This window comes from Bufo gargarizans, chromosome 1, assembly GCF_014858855.1.
Source record: "Bufo gargarizans isolate SCDJY-AF-19 chromosome 1, ASM1485885v1, whole genome shotgun sequence".
Taxonomy (NCBI): Eukaryota; Metazoa; Chordata; class Amphibia; order Anura; family Bufonidae; genus Bufo; species Bufo gargarizans.
In genome coordinates this window covers 573,239,564-573,265,248 of record NC_058080.1, presented here as the reverse complement: position 1 = coordinate 573,265,248, position 25,685 = coordinate 573,239,564, and the positions used below count along the sequence as shown (strand labels likewise).

At 44.6% G+C, this 25,685-nt stretch overlaps 1 protein-coding gene across 1 annotated transcript; it reads left to right on the top strand.

Moving 5' to 3' along the window:
• On the top strand, positions 1 to 25,571 carry OGFOD2 (2-oxoglutarate and iron dependent oxygenase domain containing 2). The gene is made up of 7 exons (XM_044275714.1): positions 1 to 132; positions 16,251 to 16,307; positions 18,435 to 18,545; positions 19,719 to 19,818; positions 20,116 to 20,240; positions 23,402 to 23,659; positions 25,236 to 25,571. The coding sequence occupies exons 1-7, from the start codon at positions 4 to 6 to the stop codon at positions 25,509 to 25,511; spliced, it is 1,056 nt and encodes a 351-aa protein (XP_044131649.1). The 5' UTR covers positions 1 to 3; the 3' UTR covers positions 25,512 to 25,571.
• Positions 25,572 to 25,685: the final 114 nt, after the last annotated feature.

The following is a 25,685-nucleotide window of genomic DNA, read 5'->3' as shown; positions in this document are numbered from 1 at the left end:
GTCATGTCGGGCCGAGGCGCTGCGCCATCTTATTCCTGCGCCTGTTTCTTCACTGATAACATCTTCATAGAGGAATACCATCTTCATGTCAGGTTTACAGACGTGCAGCAGTTCACCAGGGACTATCAGGAGGTAGTCCTCTGCCCTTCCTTTCTCATACATGCACTGTGTGGACACAGGGGATAAGACAGGACCCACCATAACATCTCTCTACTTATTATTGTGGGGATTAGAAGTCATAATTGGCTGTTCTATGGCCAGTTGTGTGTAAAAGCCTCAATCAGACTAACATGGGCGCATCTTAGTATAATACAGTCCCAAATCCTGGGGGAGGGGGGCTAATAATACAAACTCGGGGGACCATAGGGGTCTATGATGCTGAATTAAATGGATCCAGCAGAGAAGAGCCTGCCGGAGTTCAACCCCCGTATCCCATTGACTATAACCAGCATAAGTTCTTGTTTTCGGCTGGACAAAAAACAAACAAACAAACATTGCATGCAACTAGGGGTGGGCGATATACACGATATGCAATATAAACAATATAAATTTGGACAACGATAGAGATTTTGTTTATAATATTGCGGTAGAACATGGCATGCGCCGCTCTAGGCACGCACCATGTTCTGAGCCGACACAGTGGAGAAGGAGGGAGTCCCTCCGTCCCCACTGTGTGCGGCTGCCGCTGACCACCAATGAGAACAGAGTAGGAGGAGTAGGGACTGTGGCCACTGTGCCACCAATGAGAACTGAGTAGGAGGAGTAGGGACTGTGGCCACTGCGCCACCAATGAGAGCAGAGAGGACCTGAGGGGTTAATTGCGGTGGATCACGGCGCGCAGTAATAGAGGCCAGGTATGGGATATGGCCGGCACATGCAGGCTATGTTTGTATTCAGGCATATTAACTATATTCATTGGTGGTGCAGTGGCCACAGCCCCTCCCTTCTACTCCCCCTCTTCTAAGTATTATATTCATTGTGGGCCCCCCCCCCTCCACACAAATCATTGGTGGCAGTGACCCCAGGGTGGCAGCTTCTGATCGGAGCCCCAGCAGTGTAAGCCTGGGGCTCCGATCGGTTACCATGGCAGCCAGGACGCTACTGAAGCCCTGGCTGCCATAGTCAGCTCCCTGCTGCTCTGTACACAGAGCACAGGGCAGCAGGGAGAGTGTGAGGTCCTATTCGCCCTAATAGAGCTGTATCAGGGTGACTAGGACAAGGGTTCTAGCCCCTAAGGAGGCTAATAGTTATTAAATAAAAAGCTTAAAAAATAAATAAATGAAGTTGAACCCCCCCCCCCCCCGAAATATAGAATATATTGTGATATATATCGCATATCGCACATGCTTAAAATGATATCACAATATAGATTTTAGGCCATATCGCCCACCCCTACATGCAACTGTTTTTGTCTGACAGAAAGATAGCAATTCGCCGGAAAGCTGCCGGATCCTCCCGGGTCTCATTATAGTCATTAGGGTCCAGCTAGGCCAGATTCATTTAGCGCAATTGTGAATGTACCCTAAAAATCGTTTCAATACAGCCGTACTTGGATTTGTGCAACAAATCTGTCGAGTGTGAATTTGTCTTTTACAGGTAAGGCTCTGTTCGCACTGTGTCATGGGCAACAATCAGCACATAGGCACAAAAACATAAAGCCTGTGCTCCAGTTTGGCAGGCAGGTGTATAAGGGTTTATCGAGTGAGGAGATATTAAACTGGTGTATAGGGACAATGGATCTTGAAAAGGGTTATCCTATTAATTTAATAAAATATATGGAATATTATACTCTAGTATTTTAACTATATCATACCCAAAAAAACCTATTTTTTTTATTTATTTTTTTACTTACCACTTTGTAGCAATTGTCTCTTCACTTTCTGTGGGTAAGCAGCACCCAGGAGTGCATTGCAGGCAGCCCTCGTTAAAGGGAGATTTCAGTTACATTAAAGGGGTTCTGCAGTTTTTTAAAACTGATGATCTATCTTCTGGATAGCTCATCAGCATCTGATCAGCGGAGGTCCGGGACACCTGCTGATCAGGTCTAAGAGAGCCGCACCCTTCTCGCTGTTTACTGTAGGCCCAGTAACGTCACGACTAGTATCAATGGCCTGGGCGGGCTAAGTTCCATTAAAGTGAACAGAACTTAGCCCCGCCAGGCCATTGATACTGGTCGTGACGTCACTGGGCCTGCGGTAAACAGTGAGAAGGCCGCGGCGCTCCTGGAGCTGATCGGCGGGGGTCCCGGGTGTCGGACCTGCACTGATCAGATGCTGATGATCTAACTGCACAGGATAGGGGATAACAGATCAGTGGGGATCCTACCACTGGGACCCCCCACTGATCTCAAACGGGGATCCAGTTCCCCTGCACCCCCCTGAAATGAACGGAGCGACCAGTTAGGCATTCATTTCTATGGGAGTGTGTAAGAAAAAGCAGAGTACAGTGCTCAGCTATCACTGGAATTCCCATAGAAATAAAAGGAGCAGCTGCTTTGTTCATTGCAGAAGGTACAGGTCCCCCATTCTCATGATCGGTGGGGGTCCCAGCAGTAGGGCTCCCAACTATCTAATAGTTATCTTTTATCCTGTGGGTAGGGGATAACTTAATGTAATCAGAATACTCCTTTAAAGGGGTTTTCTCAACAGCCTATTTCATACTTACCTGGTCCCGGCGCGCCGTCCACTTCCTGGTTTCGGCACTCGGCAGGGGGTGGGCTCCATCTTCATTGATGTCTTCTCCTGGCCGGGCTGCGTGCTGTACTGAACGCGCACACCGAGTCCGCGCATTCGCCCTGGTGAATTCTTCCTGGCCAGTATAGTATACTTGCTAGGAAGAAGTCACCAGGGCGCATGCGCGGACTCGGCGTGCGCGTTCAGTACAGCGCGCGGCCGGCCGGGAGAAGAAAAGTCGTCTGCGCACGCACGGCCACCGCGATTCCTGAGAAGAGCGGTGGCCGTAACCAGGGGAGACGGAAGACAACAGTCAGGTAAGTATAGGTTTATTTTTTTCGAAGGGGTTGGGATTTGTTAATAAAATATATTTAGAAAAATGATCACTGTTAAATTATTAACAGATTTAACAGTGATCATTAAGATGATAATACCCCTTTAAAGGGGTTGTCCCATTTATGACATGTCCACAGAATATGCCATCAATTTCCAATAGGTGCAAATCCCACCTCTGGGATCTGCTCCTGCCTCACGAATGAGGCCTGTTGTGTGCTGTCAGTTGTGAGAACACAGCGCATGTGTAGATTTTTCCATTCACTGCTGTGGGACATCAGAAAATAGACAAGTGCGCTTACTCAGCAATTTTCAGAAATCCCATAACAGTGACTGGCAAGAGCTGTGCATGTGCGGGATCCTCCCCATTCCTGGCTGTGCGCAACGGGGCTCCATTCTTGAGATATGGTGAGGGTTTCACCTCTGGGATCCACTCTTATCGGATATTTAGGCTAGGGCTACACATAGACATGTGTCACATGACATTTCATGTAATGTATGTCTATAGTGGCGCTGTGCAAAAATCCAATCATGCTGGAGTTAGTGTTGCAGGTCGTATGTACTTCTCTGAATTTAGGATCATTTCAGAAGAGGGCGTTCACTGTGTGATTTCCCATAGTGAACTCTGCTCCTCTGACCACACCGCATGGCATTTTTATAATTTATAATGCTGTGTGTCTCTGCCCAACCTCAACTGTAATGATTTGTACTGATAGCATTAGGCCTCATGCACACGACCGTTGTTTGGGTCCGCATCCGAGCCACCGTTTTGGCAGCTCGGATGCGGACCCATTAATTTCAATGGGGCCGCAAAAGATGCGGACAGCACTCCGTGTGCTGTCCGCATCCATTGCTCCGTTCTTCGGCCCCGCAAAAAAATATAACATGTCCTATACTTATCCGCGCTTTGCGAACAAGAATAGACATTTATATTGACGGCTGCCTGTTCCGTTCTGCAAATTGCGGAATGCACACGGACGGCTTCAGTTTTTTGGGAATCCACGGTTTGCGGACCACAAAAAAGGCACAGTCATGTGCATGAGGCCTTATGTGAATACAGTTTATTACAGTTGAGATCAGGCAGACACACAGCATTATAAATCATTATCATGGCCGTGTGGTCCTGGAAATCCCACTCCCACGAGGAGCTTGTTTTCCGCAGTGGACACGCTCGTCTGAAACTGCTCTTAGCAGTAGGGAGGCGTCTGGGTTGGTAGAACTGCTTCACTATGAAGTCTCTACACCGAGAGGAGGAAAGGAGCAAGGCAGTCCACTACTGAATGCAGGAGAAGGTGGACCATAATTTTAGCCACAGAAGCAAACGGCATGGGTCGCTACCAGCGAGAAAAATTAATTACATAAAAATCTCTAAGGCCTCTTTCACACGGGCGAGATTTCCGCGCGGGTGCAATGCATGAGGTGAACGCATTGCACCCGCACTGAATCCGGACCCATTCATTTCTATAGGGCTGTTCACATGAGCGGTGATTTTCACGCATCACTTGTGCGTTGCGTGAAAATCGCAGCATGTTCTATTTTTGTGTTTTTCACGCAACACACGCCCCATAGAAGTGAATGGGGCTGCGTGAAAATCGCAAGCATCCGCAATCAAGTGCGGATGCGGTGCGATTTTCATGCACAGTTGCTAGGAGACGATCGGGATGGGGACCCGATCTTTATTATTTTCCCTTATAACATGGTTATAAGGGAAAAAAATAGCATTCTGAATACAGAATGCATAGTACAATATAGCTGGAGGGGTTAAAAAATAAAATAAAATATTTAACTCTCCTTAGTCCACTTGTTTGCGCAGCCGGCATCTCTTCTGTCTTCTTCTTTGAGGAATAGGACCTTTGATGACGTCACCGCTCATCATATGGTCTGTCACATGATCCATCACCAAGGTAAAAGATCATGTGATGGACCATGTGATGAGCGCATTGACGTCATCAAAGGTCCTATTCCTCAAAGAAGAAGACAGAAGAGATGCCGGCTGCGCGATAAAGTGGATTATGGTGAGTTACATTTTATTTATATTTTTATATATTTTTTTTTAACCCCTCCAGCCCTATTGTACTATGCATTCTGTATTCAGAATGCTATTATTTTCCCTTATAACCATGTTATTGTCACTGCCAGTTCTGTTAGAAGATAGATCTGGCAGACGTTCTTCTCTACCTCTTGTATGATGTTCTTTGTTTTAGTTTCACTTTCTCATCTCCTTTCCTTCTGCCAGGTGTCACTTATTTCTACTAATCGTCTTCCTTTATAATCCCTCCCATACTGCCTCACTTTGCGGTTTACACTACTTCCTGGATGAGGTGTTCACTGCTGGAGGCTGCTTCTGCTGTTTGTTCAGATGTCATTTACTTTATTGTGTTTCCTTGCTGGCTTGATTCTACGTGACCCTGACTCCGTCCGTATTAAGTGCAGGGAGCCGGTGGTTGTGTCCCCTCACTATTATAGGGTTTTCAGGTGTCACACAGTATTAGGTATGCGGGCATGCAATCGTCTACCATACAGACCCTTGCATGTGCATGGCAGTCAGGGAGAGCTCTTAGGGTTTTATAGGGCTCACCTATAAGCTCCTTAGTTTGGGATCAAGCCAGTCGCTCGTTTATTTATATGTTCGAGCTATCTGCTAACTTTATCCGTGACAGTTATAAGGGGAAATAATGCAATCTACACAACCTTGAACCCAAACCTGAACTTCTGTGAAGAAGTTCGGGTCTGGGTACCACATTCAGTTTTTTATCATGCGGGTGCAAAACGCATTGCACCCGCGCGATAAAAACTGAACAATGGTACGCAATCGCAGTCAAAACTGACTGCAGTTGGGTACCTACTCGCGCGGGTTTGCCGCAACGCATCCGGACCTTATCCGGACACGCTCGTGTGAAAGAGGCCTAACATTTCTTTTCATATATATTGCAATAATACGTCATTGGAAATGCACTGGTCACTGCATAGTAATACATTCTGTGGGATAACCCCTTTAACTGTTGATCCCGTATGAATAAGGTAGAACGTAAAGTTACTGGCCCTGATTTATCATACCTTCACTCCAGAATTCTGGCATCAAAAAGTCGCAAAATAGGGCTTTTGTGACTTTTTTTGCACTCACTTGCTCAAAATTTATGCGATTGCGCAATGCTACACCACTCTCTCCAGTTTTGTAAAATGGGTGGGAAAGTGAGTGTGGTTAGCTATGTTAATGAGTTTCACTCCTGATTTATCATTGTGACTTTTTTTAAAAGTTGCAATCTCACTCCAGGAGGAGGGTAGAGTAGGACTAGTGGAGTGCCTTCTCTAGACAGAAGTGTTAGGTTTAAGGACAAGTTAAATTTATCAAACAACATGTGACATTTGATAAATGTGTCCCAAAGTTCTCCAACACAGACTGAAGCAAAACTGACTTCAAATATTCTCCTAATGATAAATTCCCCCCATATAGTCTGAATATGGCTGCTGCTTGCCACTCCAGCTTGGGTCTCATGGCCATGTATGTATTTCATAGTAACATGGTACATAAGGCTGAAAAAAGACATTTGTCCATCCAGTTCGGCCTGTTATCCTGCAAGTTGATCCGGAGGAAGGGAAAAAAAACCTGCGAGGTAGAAACCAATTTCCCCCACTTTAGGGGAATAAAAAATTCCTTCCCGACTCCAATCAGAATAACTCCCTGGATCAACGACCCCTCTCTAGAAGCTATAGCCTGTAATATTATTACGCTCCAGAAATACATCCAGGCCCCTCTTGAATTCCTTTATTGTACTCACCATCACCACCTCCTCAGGCAGAGAGTTCCATAGTCTCACTGCTCTTACCGTAAAGAATCCTCTTCTATGTTTGTGTACAAACCTTCTTTCCTTCAGACACAGAGGATGTCCCCTCATCACAGTCACGGTCCTGGAGATAAATAGATGATGGGAGAGATCTCTGTACTGACCCCTGATATATTTTATACATAGTTATGAGATCTCCCCTCAGTCGTCTTTTTTCTAAAGTGAATAAGGCTACTTTCACACTTGCAGCAGAGTGATCCGGCAAGCAGTTCTGTCGCCGGCAAAACGTATGCGAACTGATGGCATTTGTAAGACTGATCAGGATCCTGATTAAATGCCTGATCAGTCAGGAAAATGCATTGAAATGCCGGATCGGTCGTTCCGGTGTCATCCGGCAAAACGGATCCGGCATTTATTCTTTTCACCTTTTTTTTGGTCTGCACATGCGTAGACCGGAAGGACAGATACGGCATTCAGACAAGTCTTCCGTTTTTTTTGCCGGAGATAAAACCGTAGCATGCTACGGTTTTCTCTTCGGCCTGATCAGTCAAAATTACTGACCTTAAGACGTCCTGATGCATCCTGAACGGATTACTGTCCATTCAGAATGCATGGGGATATAACTGATCCGTTCTTTTCCGGCATTGAGCCCTTTTGACGGAACTCTGTGCCGGAAAAAAAAAAAAAAACGCAAGTATGAAAGTACCCTAACCCTAATTTATATAATCTTTCAGGATACTGCCCCCCCCCCCCCCATTCCAGTTATTACTTTAGTTGCCCTCCTCTGAACCCTCTCCAGCTCTGCTACAATTGCAAGAAAAAGTATGTGAACCCTTTGGAATGATATGGATTTCTGCACAAATTGGGCATAAAATGTGATCTGATCTTCATCTAAGTCACAACAATAGACAATCACAGTCTGCTTAAACTAATAACACACAAAGAATTAAATGTTACCATGTTTTTAATGAACACACCATGTAAACATTCATAGTGCAGGTGGAAAAAGTATGTGAACCCTTGGATTTAATAACTGGTTGAACCTCCTTTGGCAGCAATAACCAAACGTTTCCTGTAGTTGCAGATCAGACGTGCACAACGGTCAGGAGTAATTCTTGACCATTCCTCTTTACAGAACTGTTTCAGTTCAGCAATATTCTTGGGATGTCTGGTGTGAATCGCTTTCTTGAGGTCATGTCACAGCATCTCAATCGGGTTGAGGTCAGGACTCTGACTGGGCCACTCCAGAAGGCGTATTTTCTTCTGTTTAAGCCATTCTATTGTTGATTTAATTCTATGCTTTGGGTCGTTGCCCTGTTGCAACACCCATCTTCTGTTGAGCTTCATCTGGTGGACAGATGGCCTTAAGTTCTCCTGCAAAATGTCTTGATAAACTTGGGAATTCATTTTTCCTTCGATGATAGCAATCCGTCCAGGCCCTGACGCAGCAAAGCAGCCCCAAACCATGATGCCCCCACCACCATACTTCACAGTTGGGATGAGGTTTTGATGTTGGTGTGCTGTGCCTCTTTTTCTCCACACATAGTGTTGTGTGTTTCTTCCAAACAACTCAACTTTGGTTTCATCTGTCCACAGAATATTTTGCCAGTACTGCTGTGGAACATCCAGGTGCTCTTATGCAAACTGTAAACATGCGGCAATGTTTTTTTGGACAGCAGTGGACTTCCTCTGTGGTATCCTCCCATGAGATCTATTCTTGTTTAGAGTTTTACGTGTCATAGATTTACTAACAGGGATGTTAGCATATGCCAGAGACTTTTGTAAGTCTTTAGCTGACACTCTAGGATTCTTCTTCATCTCATTGAGCAGTCTGCGCTGTGCTATTGCAGTCATCTTTACAGGACGGCCACTGCTAGGGAGAGTAGCAGCAGTGCTGAACTTTCTCCATTTATAGACAATTTGTCTTACCGTGGACTGATGAACAGCAAGGCTTTTGGAGATACTTTTATAACCCTTTCCAGCTTTATGCAAGTCAACAATTCTTAATCGTAGGTCTTCTCAGAGCTCTTTTGTGCGAGGCATCATTCACATCAGGCAATGCTTCCTGTGAAAAGCAAACCTAGAACTGGTGTGTGCTTTTTATAGGGCAGGGCAGCTGTAACCAACACCTCCAATCTCATCTCATTGATTGGACTCCAGTTGGCTGACACCTCACTCCAATTAGCTCTTGGAGATGTCATTATTCTAGGGTTTCACATACTTTTTCCACCTGCACTGTGAATGTTTACATGGTGTGCTCAATAAAAAAAAAACATGGTAACATTTAATTCTTTGTGGGTTATTAGTTTAAGCAGACTGTGATTGTCTATTGTTGTGACTTAGATGAAGATCAGATCACATTTTATGACCAATTTGTGCAAAAATCCAGATCATTCCAAAGGGGTGACATACTTTTTCTTGCAACTGTATGTCTGCCTTGTTCACAGGAGCCCAGAACTGTACACAGTACTCCATGTGTGGTCTGACTAGTGATTTGTAAAGTGGCAGGACTATGTTCTCATCACGGGCATCTATGCCCCTTTTGGAGCAATCCATTATCTTATTGCCCCTGTCAGCTGCCTGACACTGGTTTCTACAGCTTAGTTTGCTGTTCACTAAAATTCCTAGGTCCTTTTCCATGTCAGTGTTATCCAGTGTTTTACCATTTAGTATGTATGGGTGACTTGCATTATTCCTTCCCATATGCATAACCTTATATTTTCTCAGTGTTAAATCGGTCCACAAACCATGAAACACCTTCCGTGTGCCATCCACATTTTTCGAGTTTTCTGCAATACGGACAAGAATAGGAATTGTTCTGTGATTTGCAGAACGAACATTTGGATGTGGACAGCACACGTATGGACCCCATAGCAATGATTGGGTCAGTGTGCAATCCGTAAAAAAATGCAGATTGGACTCACAGGACGGGGTCAGGAGATCTACATACACCTTATAAGTGCTGTTTTCACAGGTGGAAACCCATAGACATTTGTGGCATATCCTATGGAGATAGTTTTTCCCCAGTCGTCTCCATGACACCACATGCTGAGATCGACTCCCTCCTGATTGGACAGGAAAAACACAAGAGAGGTTAAAACCCCCACCCCCTCCTCACATCACCAGTGTTTTTCCTGTCCCATCAGGATAGGAAGCAGGAGAGGTGCACGGAGCTCGTTTGGGCTCACCTGGATTGATTTTTTCACAGGCCGAGGTCGGATCTGCAGTGCAGCTCTCCCTCCTCCGTTCGGGTAGGCCTGGGCTCGGGCGCTGACAAGTTGCCCCTGCGAAGATTCCCTCTGCGGCGGTCCCGGAGGGCTTGATGCAGGGGGAAGGAAGAACGCGGCGGATCGGCACTATGATGTGTCCCTTCCGGCAGGCAGGAGAATGACGTCAGACGCCGGGGGCGGAGCAAAGCGCGCTGACGTCATTCACATGCGCCACAGGTCCTGAAGCCTAAGAAGGCACTATAAAAACTCACAGGACCTGTGTAATGGCGCCCTGCATAGCGTGGCTCTGGTGTTTGGTGGAGCATCTCTGGAGTGGTCGGGAGTAAGGATGAGTACACCCCTCACGCCGGGTTCTGGAACCGAGCCTGCATCAAATCCTGGGACCGTGAGTAACCTGCTCTCAGGCACATGCTTTGTATGGATGGTTCAGTCTGCTCATCCTTTCCTCCCTTACCGTTTCAGGAAGAAAAGGATTCGGCTTCTACAGCTAAAAAAACTAGGAAGTGTGGTATATGCTGCAAAAGATTGTCTAACACTGGATCCAAGCCCCTGTGTAAAGAATGTACCGCCAGTGTCATCAAATCGGAGTCTTCTAGTTTAATTGAAGATATTAGGAAAGTAGTTATGAAAGAGGTCCAGCTAGCCTTAACTGCCAAGGAACCTTCTCCCCCCAAAGCCCCCCCTCAGGACGCCCGTAGCATTAAATTGCTTATCCTGGATTCCGACTCTGAGGGGCTGGCGGTCTCAGACTCCGAATCAGTGCAAAAACACCCGGCATCTTCAGATGAAGAGGGTGAATACAAGCGCTTCCTGTTTAATCCCGAAGATATTGATGAACTTATCAGGGCCACCATTCAGATGGAGATACCTAAAGCTCCTAAATCTACCCAACAAGAAATTTTGGGGGGGTCTAGGGGAAAGGAAAAAGGCGGTTTTCCCAGTTCCAGATAGCGTCCAAAAACTAATTCGGTCCGAATGGGAAAAACCGGATAAAGGATCCTTTATCCCAAGGGGAATCAAGAGGTGTTACCCCTTTAGCATAGAGGACTGTACGGACTGGGAGACCATACCGAAAGTAGACAAAACATACGGCGCTACCGTTCGAGGACTCAGCGCAGCTAAAAGATCCTCTAGACAGGAAAGCGGAAAGTCTCTTAAGAAAGACCTGGGAGACTACGGCGGCCCTTCTCAAACCAGGCGTAGCCTCTACATGTGTGGCCAGAACACTAAACCTTTGGCTAGAACAGCTGGCGATACATCTGGTCAATAAGACACCGCAGGATCAAATTCTAGAGAGCTTGCCTCTGTTAAAGATGGCAACCTCCTTTCTAGCAGACGCAGCAGCCGAATCGGTTAAACTATCCGCCCGTACAGCTGTTCTCTCAAATACAGCGAGGAGGGCACTATGGCTTAAAGCGTGGTCAGGAGATATCACGTCAAAAAATAAATTAATCGCACTTCCCTTCCACGGTCAGTACGTTTTCGGAGAAGATTTAGATAAAATCCTAGAAAATGCGACAAATAAAAAGAGGGGTTTTCCAGAGGAGAGATATAAACAAAAAAGGCAGCCCTTTCGTGACCGATTCTTTCAGCCCGAGAATAAAAAAGATAAAGGGAAGACTGGGAGGTGGAGCTATGCGAAGGGAGGCAGGGGGAGCAGTTTCCTCTTCAACCCAAACCGGGTTGAAGCCTCCACATCCAACAGCAAGCAATGACGCTATACCAGTGGAGGGAAGACTCAGCTCCTTTCTGGGATCTTGGGAGCACGTAACAAACAGCCGGTGGATTTTAAGTATTATAGAAGAGGGTTACTTGATAGATGTACTCTCTTCCCCTCACGGAAGAAATATGTGATCACTACCCTTCCCCCATCTCAAACTACTACCTTAAAAAACGACCTAAAGAACTTATTAACCTTGGCCGCCATAGAGCCCATTCCAAAAGATCAGACAGGACTGGGATTCTATTCCCGTCTCTTCATTATAAAGAAACCAAACTGGAAATCCAGAGTGATTATAAATTTGAAACACCTAAACTCATATGTGAGATATCAAAAATTCTAAATGGAGACCCTGAAGTCAACAGTGAAGCTCTTAAAGAAGGATGCAGTGATGGCCACAATAGATTTAAGCGACGTCTATTATCACGTCCCAATTCACAGGTCGTCAAGGAAATTCCTAAGGTTCGCGATAGAACTGAAGGGAAATATTCAGCATTTCCAGTTCAGGTGTCTCCCCTTTGGGATCTCTTCTGCCCCAAGGGTTTTCACCAAAATAATGGCGGAAGCCTTGACAACCCTGAGAGAAAAGGCAATTTGTGTGATCCCCTATCTGGACGACCTACTGGTAGTGGCAGACAACATAGAGACCCTGGAACCCCATCTCAGGTTAGTCCTGGATCATCTACAGAACCTAGGTTGGCTCATCAATTGGGGGAAATCTGATTTAATCCCGTCCAAACGGAAGGTTTTTTTGGGCATAACTTTAGACACAGTTTCCCAAAGATCCTTTCTTCCACCCCAAAAGATAGTAAAACTTCAAACAGCCTTGAGGAAATTCAAGACGGAGAAGTTCTGTTCAATAAGACAGGCCATGAAGGTGTTATTGAGTCTTTCAGCCTGCATCCCGGCAGTAGCCTGGGCACAGTTCCATCTAAGGCCGCTCCAGAAGTTCATTTTAGACAAATGGAACAGATCACAATTAACTCTAGAGAGGAAAATATTTCTAGATGCGGAAACCAAAAAATCACTAAATTGGTGGCTCAGCAAATCCAACCTAGAGAAGGGGATCTTCTGGGCACAAGATCTCCCCCTAGTCATTACGACAGATGCCAGCCTCCACGGTTGGGGAGCGGTCGTCCAGGGAAACTCCTACCAGGGAACATGGGGGGAATTATGTGAGACAACAATCCTTGAATTTCAAGGAGCTGAGGGCAGTGTGGGAAGCACTGAAACGCACAAGTCAGTTGGCAGAAGGTCGTCACGTACTAGTCTACTCGGACAACGCTACAGTCGTGACCTTCATCCAACACCAGGGAGGCACAAGACATCGCCTACTACAGAGCCTGGCAAACAAAATCTTTTCCTGGGCAGAAGACAATATACAATCTCTTTCAGCGGTTCATCTGAAAGGGGTTTTAAACATTCAGGCCGATTACCTAAGCCGGCACAGACTAGACCCAGGGGAATGGATGTTAGCACCAGAAACCTTCCACCTGATCACAAAGAAATGGGGCAAGCCGACCATAGACCTGTTTGCATCCAGGAGAAATCATCAACTAAACCAATTCTTTTCCCTCAACCCCAGGGATCATCCTCGGGCCGTAGACGCCTTCAACCAGAGTTGGACAACAAACTTAGTCTACGCGTTCCCCCCATTTCCGCTTATCCCCAGAGTGCTACAGAAGTTCCTAAAAGAAAAATGTACACTAATCCTGATAACCCCCTTCTGGCCCAAGAGAAGTTGGTTCTCTCTTGAAAGCCCTCAGCATGGAAGCTCCTCTCCCTCTACCTCGGAGGCCAGACCTTCTAAGTCAGGGGCCTATCACTCACCCAGACCTAAAAATACTAAAATTAACAGCCTGGATTCTGAAGAATCCAACTTATTAATGCTTGGTTTATCTAAAAAAGTAGTGAACACCTTACTCCTTAGCAGGAAACAGAGTACCAATGACAAGTATCTAAAAATATGGAAGAAATTCGCTGATTGGTCTGGAACCTCCTTCAACCAGTTCAGAGCCAACATCTCGCTAATCCTCGATTTTCTTCAGGAAGGGCTAGATTTAGGTCTATCCCCCAATACCCTTAGGGTCCAGGTATCGGCTCTAGGAGCACTCTATAATACCAAGCTAACAGAACATCCCTGGATATCCAGATTCCTTAAGGCAGCAGATAGGATCAGACCTACAATTAGAAACATGGTGGCACCATGGAACCTCAATACAGTACTAGGGGGTCTAACCTCCGATCCGTTTGAACCTCTGGACTCTACCCACATCAAATGGCTTACCATTAAAACTATTTTTTTGGTGGCAATATCCTCAGCCAGAAGGGTCTGTGAGCTACAGGCCTTGTCCATCCAAGAACCATTCCTTGCAGTATTTGAGGACAAATTAGTTTTCAAACTAGATCCGACTTTCCTCCCCAAGGTAGTTTCGACATTCCATAGGTCTCAGGACATCGTTCTTCCTTCATTCTGTGACGACCCGAAAAATGATCAGGAAATCACTTACCATACACTAGATGTTCGGAGAGCCGTCTTAAAGTACCTGGAAGCTACCAGTCATTGGAGAATAGACAAATATTTGTTTGTCCAATTTTCAGGTCCTAACAAGGGGAAGAAAGCGGCGAAAAGTTCCATCTCCAGATGGATTAAGATGGCCATCTCCGAAGCATACAAAGCCCAGGGAAAAGATGTCCCTGCTTCCCTAAAGGCACATTCTACGAGAGGCATGGCCGCCTCCTGGGCGGAAAAAGCTTCAGCCTCCTTACAACAAATTTGCAGGGCAGCAACCTGGAAAAGAGTTCATACTTTCACTAAGCACTACAGACTAGACTTAGCCGCTAACGATGACCTAAGATTCGGACGTAAGGTCCTGTCGGCAGTCGTCCCCCCCTAATTGTATCTTTGATATTATCTCAGCATGTGGTGTCATGGAGATCGACTGGGGAAATGAGTATTACACTCACCGGTAATCCGGTTTCCTGGAAGTCTCCATGACACCACATACATCCCACCCTTTGTTCTGCTATTAGCTATTATCCTTTCATCCTGGGGTTCTTCGTTAAAATACACTGGTGATGTGAGGAGGGGGTGGGGGTTTTAACCTCTCTGTGTTTTTCCTGTCCAATCAGGAGGGAGTCGATCTCAGCATGTGGTGTCATGGAGACTTCCAGGAAACCGGATTACCGGTGAGTGTAATACTCATTTCTTTTTATCAGGGTTACATCATGGTTGCAGTAATCTCTCAATTAGTACTCTGAATTGTGCATGACTGAATGTAGCCCTAGCCTTTGGCCTGATGCACATGGCCAAAGGCCTCATTTCAGGATTCCCTAAGTTTTCAAGATCTCTGCCTGTTGTCATTCTCTGGCGGAAAAACCTGCCGGATCTCACGCCGGCAGTGTAAAACTAGCCTTACACTGCCTGCCGCTGCAGTGTTGACAGTGAGCGGGTAAACAGTGAAAAGAATGCAGAGCTCATAGGAGCGCTGCATTCCCTTCAAACAGCTAATTGGCATGAATGCTGGGAGTCTGCCGATCTGATATTAACGGACAATCCCTTTAATCATTTCAGCTGCAGGCCAGCCAATTCCTGGGCTTCTCTTCTGTCATCTGAAATGGCTGCACCTCTTCTCAGACTACCTTATGTACATTATGCTTTTAGTAGTCCAGGACACTTCCTGCTGCCCTTGGATTGGTCAAGCATTCTTAGAAGAGGGGTGGCCATTTTGGATGACAGAATAGGAGCCTGAGAATTGGCAAATCTGCAGCTGAAAATATGAAGAGGAGGGCGCCAGGTCAGTGTTCATTCCTAAGTCAATGTGGATTTTAATTTTTGAACCAGAGGGTCACTTTAGGGCCCCATTCAAGGGTTCATTCTTCAAGTAAAGGGAATTTGGTCCTCCAAATTGTGTAGTAAGCAGGATACATGAAATGAATTAAATACTGCAGCAAACCCTTAAGGCTACTTTAACACTAGCGTTTTTATTTACGATTCCATTTTGTCCCAATTCATTGTAAAAAGGGGACAAAACGTAACTGAACAGAATGGAATGCTCCAAAATGTATTCCGTTCCATTCTCATACCGGAGAGCAAACGGCAACATGCTGCGGTTTTCTTTTTGTTATGGGATGCGGAGCAAGATGGATTCGTTATGACCCACAATGCAAGTCAATGGGGACAGATCCGTTTTCACTGACACAATAGAAAAATGGATCCGTCCTCTATTGACTTTCACTGGAGTTCATGACAGATCCGTCTTGACTATGTTACAGATAATACAACCGGATCCGTTCATAACGGATGCAGACGGTTGTATTATCAGTAACGAAAGTGCTTTTGCTGAACCCTGCTGGATCTAGGAAAAACGCTAGTGTGAAAGTAGCCTAACACAAAAGTTTTCTAAAAGAAAAAGGAACAAAATGTTGGAGCTCATAAGCCAATAGAGTTAAGGTGTTGAATGCTTTATGAAACGTGGGTTTAATAATCTGCGTTTATTTGCTTTTTTAGGCTTTACAAAGCAAAGGATGCCATGGCGTCGAGAAGTTTGCACATTTACTGGAAACGGTATGGCTGAAAGACGGTATACACTTTTTTACTGCTGAGATTATGCTACTGGTTCTTACAAACGTATCAGAGGCGTAAAATATAGACCCCCCCCCCCCCCCCCTCCCATAAAATGTAAATAAAGCACATTCAGCGTGTAATCGGATATACAACCAGCCTATACCATGCTGCTCAAGAGCCAGGGTGAAAATGTGAATAAAAATTATAAATACCGTAATTTTGTTTCTTTAAAGGGATTCTGTCACCTCCCCTCAGCCAAAAAACGATTTAAAAGCAGCCATGCAGCACAGCTTACCTGGATTAAGCTGTGCTGTTTAATCTTGAAATCCGTCCAGCAGTTACTTTAAAAAACGACTTTGATCAATAAGGAAATGCGTCCTGAAGGTGCCCAGAGGGGCGTTTTTTTCTTCCTAGTGAGCCCAGTACCGCCCCTCTTTCAGTGCCCAGCCCGCCTTCCTTGTATTTTCTAACTGCCGCCCCCAGCCTCCCACAGCCTCTCCTCCCCCTCCTCCCCCTCCCTCACGCCGAACGAAGTCTCGCACAGGCGCAGTACCCACTGAGGGCTGCGCCTGTGCGATCATCAGGAGACTGAGGGCGGCAGCTTCATCTTCGTCACTGGGCATGCGCAGAGCCCAGTGACGTCCGATGCTTGCTCTTCCCTGCTGACTGAGGGAAGAGCGAGCATCGGACGTCACTGGGCTCGGCGCATGCCCAGTGACGAAGATGAAGCTGCCGCCCTCAGTCTCCTGATGATCGCACAGGCGCAGCCCTCAGTGGGTACTGCGCCTGTGCGAGACTTCGTTCGGCGTGAGGGAGGGGGAGGAGAGGCAGGAGAGGCTGTGGCAGGCTGGGGGCGGCAGTTAGAAAATACAAGGAAGGCGGGCTGGGCACTGAAAGAGGGGCGGTACTGGGCTCACTAGGAAGAAAAAAACGCCCCTCTGGGCACCTTCAGGACGCATTTCCTTATTGATCAAAGTCGTTTTTTAAAGTAACTGCTGGACGGATTTCAAGATTAAACAGCACAGCTTAATCCAGGTAAGCTGTGCTGCATGGCTGCTTTTAAATCGTTTTTTGGCTGAGGGGAGGTGACAGAATCCCTTTAAAATCCTCTAGTTGCCTAAAGTCAGCAATACACATGATAAATGGTGGAGGAACCTTCCAAAATCAACAGGATCAGTTGACAATTTGCTAATAAAGGGGTTTTCTGGTCCTCCTAGTGTATGTTCACACAACAGGTTTCTGGCTCGGATTCTGTGCCACAAATGCACGCAGACCTTCATTGATTTCAATGAGGAATATGCATGTGAATTCATATAGAGCTTTTTTCCCCCCGTGGTTTTAAACACTGCATCACAGGAAAAAAAAGCAGTGACGTGTCTGTTCTTGACTTGGATTTCACACAGAATTCATGCCCACAATTCCCATAAATTTAATGAGAGGTATGAAACTGCTCCTAAAACCGTGCTTGTGCTTCAGGCGCTGTTTTTGCAGTTTAGGCATTTTTTTGGAGGCGTAATTTGTGTCAAATTCTGTGCTACAAATTATAGTGTGAACATACTGTAATTTTGATGGCATATCCTCAGGACCCCCCAACCATTTCCGACCAGCACTTCAGCCGTAGCTCCGGGCACTGCTTCCTTTCACTTAAAGGATAACTGTCATATTTTCACTCAAAATTCAATTTTAATATATGTTGTTGCTGCAGTGGTGATAATCCATAATCACTAATCATTGTGTTCACATACCACTTGTTTAATAAGATTCCGTCCATAGCAACCGCTCCTCACAAGACTTCTTTCTGACTGTCTTCTCAAGATGGCCGCCGATATCCTTACCCTGAGGCTAAGACCTCCCTCCCTAACTACCTAGAATTCATTTGGCTCATCACGGGAACGCGCAGCCTCACCCCAACCAATCGGCTTTCTCCAGACTTAAACACGCCCTCTTCCTCCTGAGTAGTTGATTGCAAATATTCTAATCACAAATTTTTATCGTGAATATTCTAATCGCAAATTTTTATCGCGACTTAGTCAGACCAATCCAATTACATAAAAAATAAAAATAAATGACAGTTACCCTTTAAGATCCCATTGTTTTTATATTAATTTATATATAACTTTGTTTCAGGTTAAGAAAGAGGTACAGAGACGAATGACATTGGCAGAAGAATCAATTCGAAGAAAGGCAGAAATTTCACTTTATTATAAACCATTACACCCAGAAGTATATGTTCTGCAGGTAATTCTTCAAGCATGTGCATGCAGTGGAAATCTCTTTTCCATGCTTGTAGTTTAGTTTGCACACACTCTTTTCATTTGAGTGGCATCTTGACATCCTAAATGGCCAAAAATAATCTCCTGCAGACTGTGGGAAGGCAAAAATTAGAATTTCTGTTTGTGAAACACTCTTTTTTTTTTTTTCTTTTATACTGATGACTTATTCTCAGGATACACCAACAAAATCTAATTGTCGGGTGATCGATGCATGCATCCAGGCCGATCAGCTTTTCTGCAGTAACTCCTGTTGGAGAACTACACAGCTTCGGAGCTGGTTACTACATTGAAGTGAATGCGAGCAGCGCTGCAGTAACCAACTCCATCCACTCTGACCTGAGCTCTGTAGTTCTAGCACTGGAGCTACTGCAGAACAGCTAATCGGTGGGGGTTCGGGGTGTTGGAGCTCCGCCGATCAGATATTGCTGGTCTTTCCTGAGGATAGGCCTTTAATATAAGTATCCGGCTACACAAGAACATGTGTCATGTGACATCAAGTCGTGCAATACAAAAGGGTATGGCTACATGGTGACATTTGTTGCTCGATATTTAATATAATGTATTTCAATGGTGTTGCGACTATGACGCGACAGTCACAGAAAAAACCTACTTGGATAGATTTTTTGTGACTTTCGCCTCACAGTCGCAGCATGTCCCACAGCAACACCATTAAAATTAATTACATGAAATGTTGTGCAACACAGGCGTGTAGCCATACCCCTTGATGTCACACGACACATGTCCCCATGTAGCCGGACCCTTATATTGAAGGCTTATCCTCAAGATAGACCATCGATATCTGATCGGCATAGCTCCAACACTCCAGACCCTAAAAGCTCTGGCAAACTCCTTTTAAGGAATAGACAAAGAGGATCTTGGTCAGTTTTGCACATAACATCTTCACATGTGGCAATTGGGATGATGGCCATACAGTGTATAGTGAGCTGTTACATACTGAAGGACAACTAAACTCTTCTCTGTCTTTCCCTTAATCCCTATATCTTATTTTGGCAAGATTTCTTGAATATATATAATAAAGAGCTACGTGTTACAGACCTTCTATCAGCCAAATGCATGTCGATGCTAACAGGATTTCTGTTTAATAATTGTCTTTTTTTTTTTTTTTTTTTATTAAAAGGAGTGTTTTTTAGCTGAAGAATTTTTGGAAGCTGTTCGTTTTTGTGAGTCTCCTGATGCAAGTTTGGAAGGTCTCTTAAACCATCTGTATTCAATCCCAGGTAGTGTGCTTTTTGATATGTGTGATGCCAGTTTAAAAAACTTTTTAAGAAAAACATGAAATCGTGCCTCTACTGAAAAATACAAGCTTTAAAATCCTCTTAGATCCTTTTGAGCAGTATGTCAATGAAAAGTGGGTTTTCTTTGACCCATTCCTGAACCCTGACATAACAGTCAGGGTTCTCTGGCATCTTGGAAAATAAAGTCCCTATGTGGCGACATTGATGCAAAAATAAAAAGGTGTTTAGTTCCATGGAACTGTGGACATTTATATGTATTACCTTTTTTTTTGTTTTTAGGTAAAAGGATATATAGTTTCCCTATATTTGTTCCTCAGTTCTGCAGAGACTTTGTGGAAGAACTTGAACACTTTGAGAAATCACACTTGGAAAAGGGACGGCCAAATACAATGAATAACTACGGGGTATTTTACTTTCACTACCACGGTTATGTCAATTATGATTATTTATGTAGTAACATAAAAAAATAAAAAATCAAGAAAAATATGGAATGCTGGTACATACAGACAAAACTTTCTGTTAGGGTTGTTTCGGGTATCGAACTTTCGATACCCAATCGATACATTTATGCCAGTATAGATTCGGTATCAGGATGCTAGACTGCTCTCCTCTTATATGATAATATGCCGTGTGCTTTCTCGGCAGACAGTGGAGGGAATCTCTCCCTCCTATGACGCAGCTGCTGTGAGAACAATGAAGTAAGCGGGCTCTGAAGCTGCCCGCACCACTTCCACAGTGCGCCAATGAATGTTTGGCTATTAATGAAAGCAGGAGGAGGGGCGGGGGAGGTAATAAAATGACCGCTGCGCCCGGCTGAGTTAGTGAGCTCAACGAACGGCAGCAGCGGCAAAATCCTTCTCCTCCTGAGTGCACAGTTTACTGTCAGCCCGAGCGCCAGAGTCAGTGCCCTGAACAGCCAGCATAGAAGGTACCCCACACCCGCACAGTGCAAGTCTAGAGTGATTAGCCTGCCTCAAAATGAAGGCAGGCAAAAAACATTTGTATCAGGCAGCCAGCAAGATTGGGGTTAATGTGACTCATTAACCTCAATATTGCCACTGCCATGTTTTAAACATGATGGGGGTCACTTATTTTTAATGTCAGGCTGGGCACATTTGGACTGGACCCTATGTGCCTTACATTAATAGTAGGGCTGCACGATAAATCTAAAAAATAATCGAATCGCGATATGGCGATTTGGCCGACCCGAAAATGCCGCGATTATATATAAAGGGGCCCTGCGCACATAACTGCCTTTGCGTGTAAAGTGTTTTACTAGTGTGTGTGTGGGTGAAACAATCTCTCTCCTAACAGGTCCGGCCTCTGTACTCACTATGAATGCAATGGCCGGCCGGCGAGTGACTGACGTCACTTAGTAACGCTCCTCCCATTTCAGGAAGCAGGAGCGTTACTAAGTGACGTCAGTCACGCGCCGGCCGGCCAGCACGCTGCCGCTCGCTGCAGTGCATTGCATTCATAGTGAGTACAGAGGCCGAACCTGTTAGGAGAGAGATTGTTTCACCCACACACACACACTAGTAAAACACTTTACACGCAAAAGGCAGTTATGTGCCCAGTTTAGGACACATGAGGGGGACCAGCATAAGATGCTATATGTCTTAAGCTGGCCCCCCTCATGGCCCTATGTGTCCTCCACACATCCCCTATAACAGTGCCATCCACAGATCCCCCATATAACAGCGTCCTCCACAGATCCCCCATATAACAGCGTCCTCCACAGATCCCCCATATAACAGCGTCCTCCACAGATCCCCCATAACTATGTCATACCCAGCCGCGTCAGCGGCTCATATGGGAAAATCCAAGCAAATAGACCTCTAGCATAATTCCTTTAAAATATTGCATCGCATATCGTTATCGCAATTTTTAGGGCCCTAATCGCAATCGCACAAAATTCCCATATCGTGCAGCCCTAATTAATAGTAAGTGACCCCCAAAGTAGTGTACCATCTCACATAATGGGCAACATGGGGGTAAAGTTGGGGTTGAGTTTGTAAAACATAGAATAAATGCTCCAGAATTATTTGCCTAAAGAGGAGTCGGGCAGGAAAGGTGAAGGCTCCTCATTAGCATTGTTACATTGTCAAATTCAATATCGAACTCTGACAATCTGATATCTGGTGCAGGTTTTTCTGTTTAATTCAATAAATGTTTTACGTTTAAATAATCAAAAGGCTTTTTTTGTGTTTTATTTTATTTTTGCCTGGTATCGAGTATTGCAATACTTTTTTATGGCATTGAAACCAAATCAACATATTGGTATCGAAACAACCCTACTTTCTGTATTTTGTTTCAGTAGTTTTGTTACATACAGTAATTCTATAGTGTGAATGAGACAATATAGACAGGTAATCTGTAAGCAGTCCTTACGTGTTCTATTGGTGCAGTGCTCATGTCAGGTGCAACAGTGGCGCAGATTGGGGAACTAAAAGTGATGGAGAATATCGTCCTGGCTTCTTTGTAAAACACAAATAAAGATAAATGGTCTTATTACACCCGTATATTCTGCAGACGATTATTCTGCTAGCGGAGGAGGCCGCTGCTATTACATGCAGCGATCTCCTCCACAGTATGGGGAGGAGCGATTGCTAATGACTAGGGATGAGCGAATCGACTGTGCTCCGTACAGTTTTAGATTGTATTGGCTCCGATGAGCCAAAGTTATTACTTTGCGAAGTCTCACGAGACTTTGTGTAATAACTTAGGTAATTAATTATTACTGTAAAAACCTTTGTACCAAACTCTGGTTCGGTTCCAAGTGGTACGCAAGACTTCACGAAGTAATAACTTTGGCTAATCGGAGTCAATACATTATAATACAGTTTGGAGCTCACAAAAACAACGTTTTATGCAAGTCGATTCGCTCATCCCTACTAATGCCATTGCTCGTCCCCATATTGAATCACTGCCGACAGCAGAGTACTGATTACACGGCACGATCTGCCGAAACTTTGATTCTGATGAACTGCACAAAACTACGATCATCTGAAAGCATCCACAATGTAACTCAAGGTTTAAGAAGATTACTTTTTGGGGGATGCTAAGATTATCATGCAGGGGACCAGATGAGGACTAAAACTTCTACCATTCAGTCCAGGGTAGAGTTTTGCTATGTCATATCAAAGGTTTTGATTTGTGGGGTCGGAGTACTGATTTCCCCGCCGATCACTAATATAAGGAGTTAGAAGTGTTCAGCTCAGAGCTGTCTTTCCTTGCTGCAGAATACCGAAGTCTATGAGGCCACATTTATTTCCATCTTCACAAGTGAGGAGAGACAGCCCTTTAACTCTTCATATTAGTGATCAGCGGGGGCTAAGTACTCTGACCCCACCAATCAAAACCATTGATATGTTACTATGAGATACCAAAAGTTTTTATAAAGTGTAGTTACTCTTTAACTATTATTTTTGTGATAGTCATTATTTGAGTTTTTCCATCCTTTTGAAGAAATCGCAGCAAAAAAACACAATATGACCACGACGTATAAACATGCATCATAAAAAAAATGTATACCAGACTTCACCTGTTTTGTTTTTGTGTCTAGGTCCTTCTGAATGAGCTTAGATTAGATGAGTCCTTTGCTACTCCTCTTCGTGAGAAATATCTGCGTCCCCTTGCCTCTGTTTTATATCCAGACTGGGGTGGGGGCTGCTTGGATAGTCACAAAGCTTTTGTCGTACAGTATTCTGTGGATAAAGACTTGGATTTGAGTTGCCACTATGACAACTCTGAGGTCACTCTGAATGTTTCACTAGGAAAAGAGTTCACTGATGGAAACCTGTATTTTTCTGACATGAGAGAGGTAATTGTACAAGATGTACCATATTTCTCAGACTATAAGATGCACCTAGGATTTAGATCACACCCCCAATCCTCATCAGACCCTCATTCTTCATCAGAACTAAGATCATACCCCAAAAATTAGATCCCCCAGATCCATCAGACCTCAGCTCCGACCCCAACCTCCCATCAGCCTCAGATCAGACACCCCCAGCCTCTATCAGAGCCATCATCAGCCTCTGATCAGACCCTGTCAGACATTAAAAAAACTAAAAACTCCACTGGGACTCACCGCTTCCTGGTCTTCTTCGGCCCCACACTGCACTCTGATCTGACATCGCACAGTGTCAGGTGATGCTGCATGATTATGTGCACTACATCCTGACGCTGTACTCAGTCAGGACACAGTGCAGAGTGGGGCCCAGAAGAAGACCATGGAGGGTGAGTAGAGCCAGTGCAGCGCTTCCCTCACCGCTCCCCCGTGCCTCCTGTATACTAATGACTGCTTCCATAATTGAAGTAGCCATTAGCATTCAGACTATAAGACTCACTTCCATTTTTTCCCCTCACTTTTTTTTGTGGGGGGTGCATCTTATAGTCTGAAAAATACGATATATCTGACTTACACATACTATTTAGAGGAAATAAAATTAAATTAAAGGGGTTGTCTCACTTCAGTAAGTGGCATTTATCATGTAGAGAAAGTTAATACAAGGCACTTACTAATATATTGCTATTATCCATATTGCTTCCTTTGCTGGCTGGATTAATTTTTCCATCACATGATACACTGCTCGTTTCCATGGTTACAGACCACCCTGCAATCCATCAGTGGTGGTCGTGCTTGCACACTATAGGAAAAAACTGTAGCTTTATATGCGCTCCCATGATCACAGCCACCAGAGAGACTGATGCTTTTTCCTATACCATGACCGCTGGATTGCAGGGTCGTCTGTAACCATGGAAACGAACAGTGTATAATGTGATGGAAAAAATGAATCCAGCCAGCAAAAGAAGCAATATTGATAATCACAATACATTAGTAAGTGCCTTGTATTAACTTTCTCTACATGATAAATGCCACTTACTGAAGTTAGACAACCCCTTTTAAAAGGTGCATTAACCCCTTTGTGGCCCTACAACTCCACAGATAATGCCATTAATCCCCTCACCAACCAAAACTACCATGCATTTCCTTGTTTAGGGAGCTTTATCAGTGTGATTACACCAAATTACTGGCATATCTGAATTTAAGAATGGCGTTTAACATGCATGTCAATGTCATATTTATCACTTTTGCACATTTTCGGTTATATCCGAAAGGCCTGCTTTCAAATTGCACACCATGCATATATCTTTCTAGGACAATAGAGACCAAAATAGCCTAAGGTATTATGACTCAACTAGCTCATTAATAATTCCTAGGAATCGCATCATTAAAATGGACATTTATGAAATTAATTATTAAGTGCCACCTAAAACCCTGAGCATTATAGACAAGAGTGTTCCTAACACCACTATTGAGGGTGACACCGAATGAGGACCATCCTCTATAAGTGCAGAATTTTCTGATATGGTCTCTATCTACCGTATTACAGGTGCCATCCAATGAGAGAAGATATACTGAGATGGAACATACCATTGGCCATGGAATACTTCACCGAGGTCAGCAAGTTCATGGAGCACTTCCCATTACTTCTGGGGAAAGATGGAATCTTATAATATGGATGAGAGCATCATCCATACGCAATAAACTGTGTCCCATGTGTAACAAGGAACCCCAACTGGTAGAGGCAGTGGGAGAAGGAGATGGGTTTACAATGATAAAAAAGGAAGACGGAGGAGAAACTGTGGATGTTTGCACTGTAATCTGAACATGTAGAAAAAGTTAAAGGGCTTCTGTCACCCCATTAAACCGTATATTTTTTTTTTCTTTACTAATAATCCCTACACTGCGATCTCATCATACATAAGCTAATTAATGATTTTCGTTCAGTAGAATTTGTTAAAAATCGATTTTTGAAATATGTAAATTACCTTGCTACCAG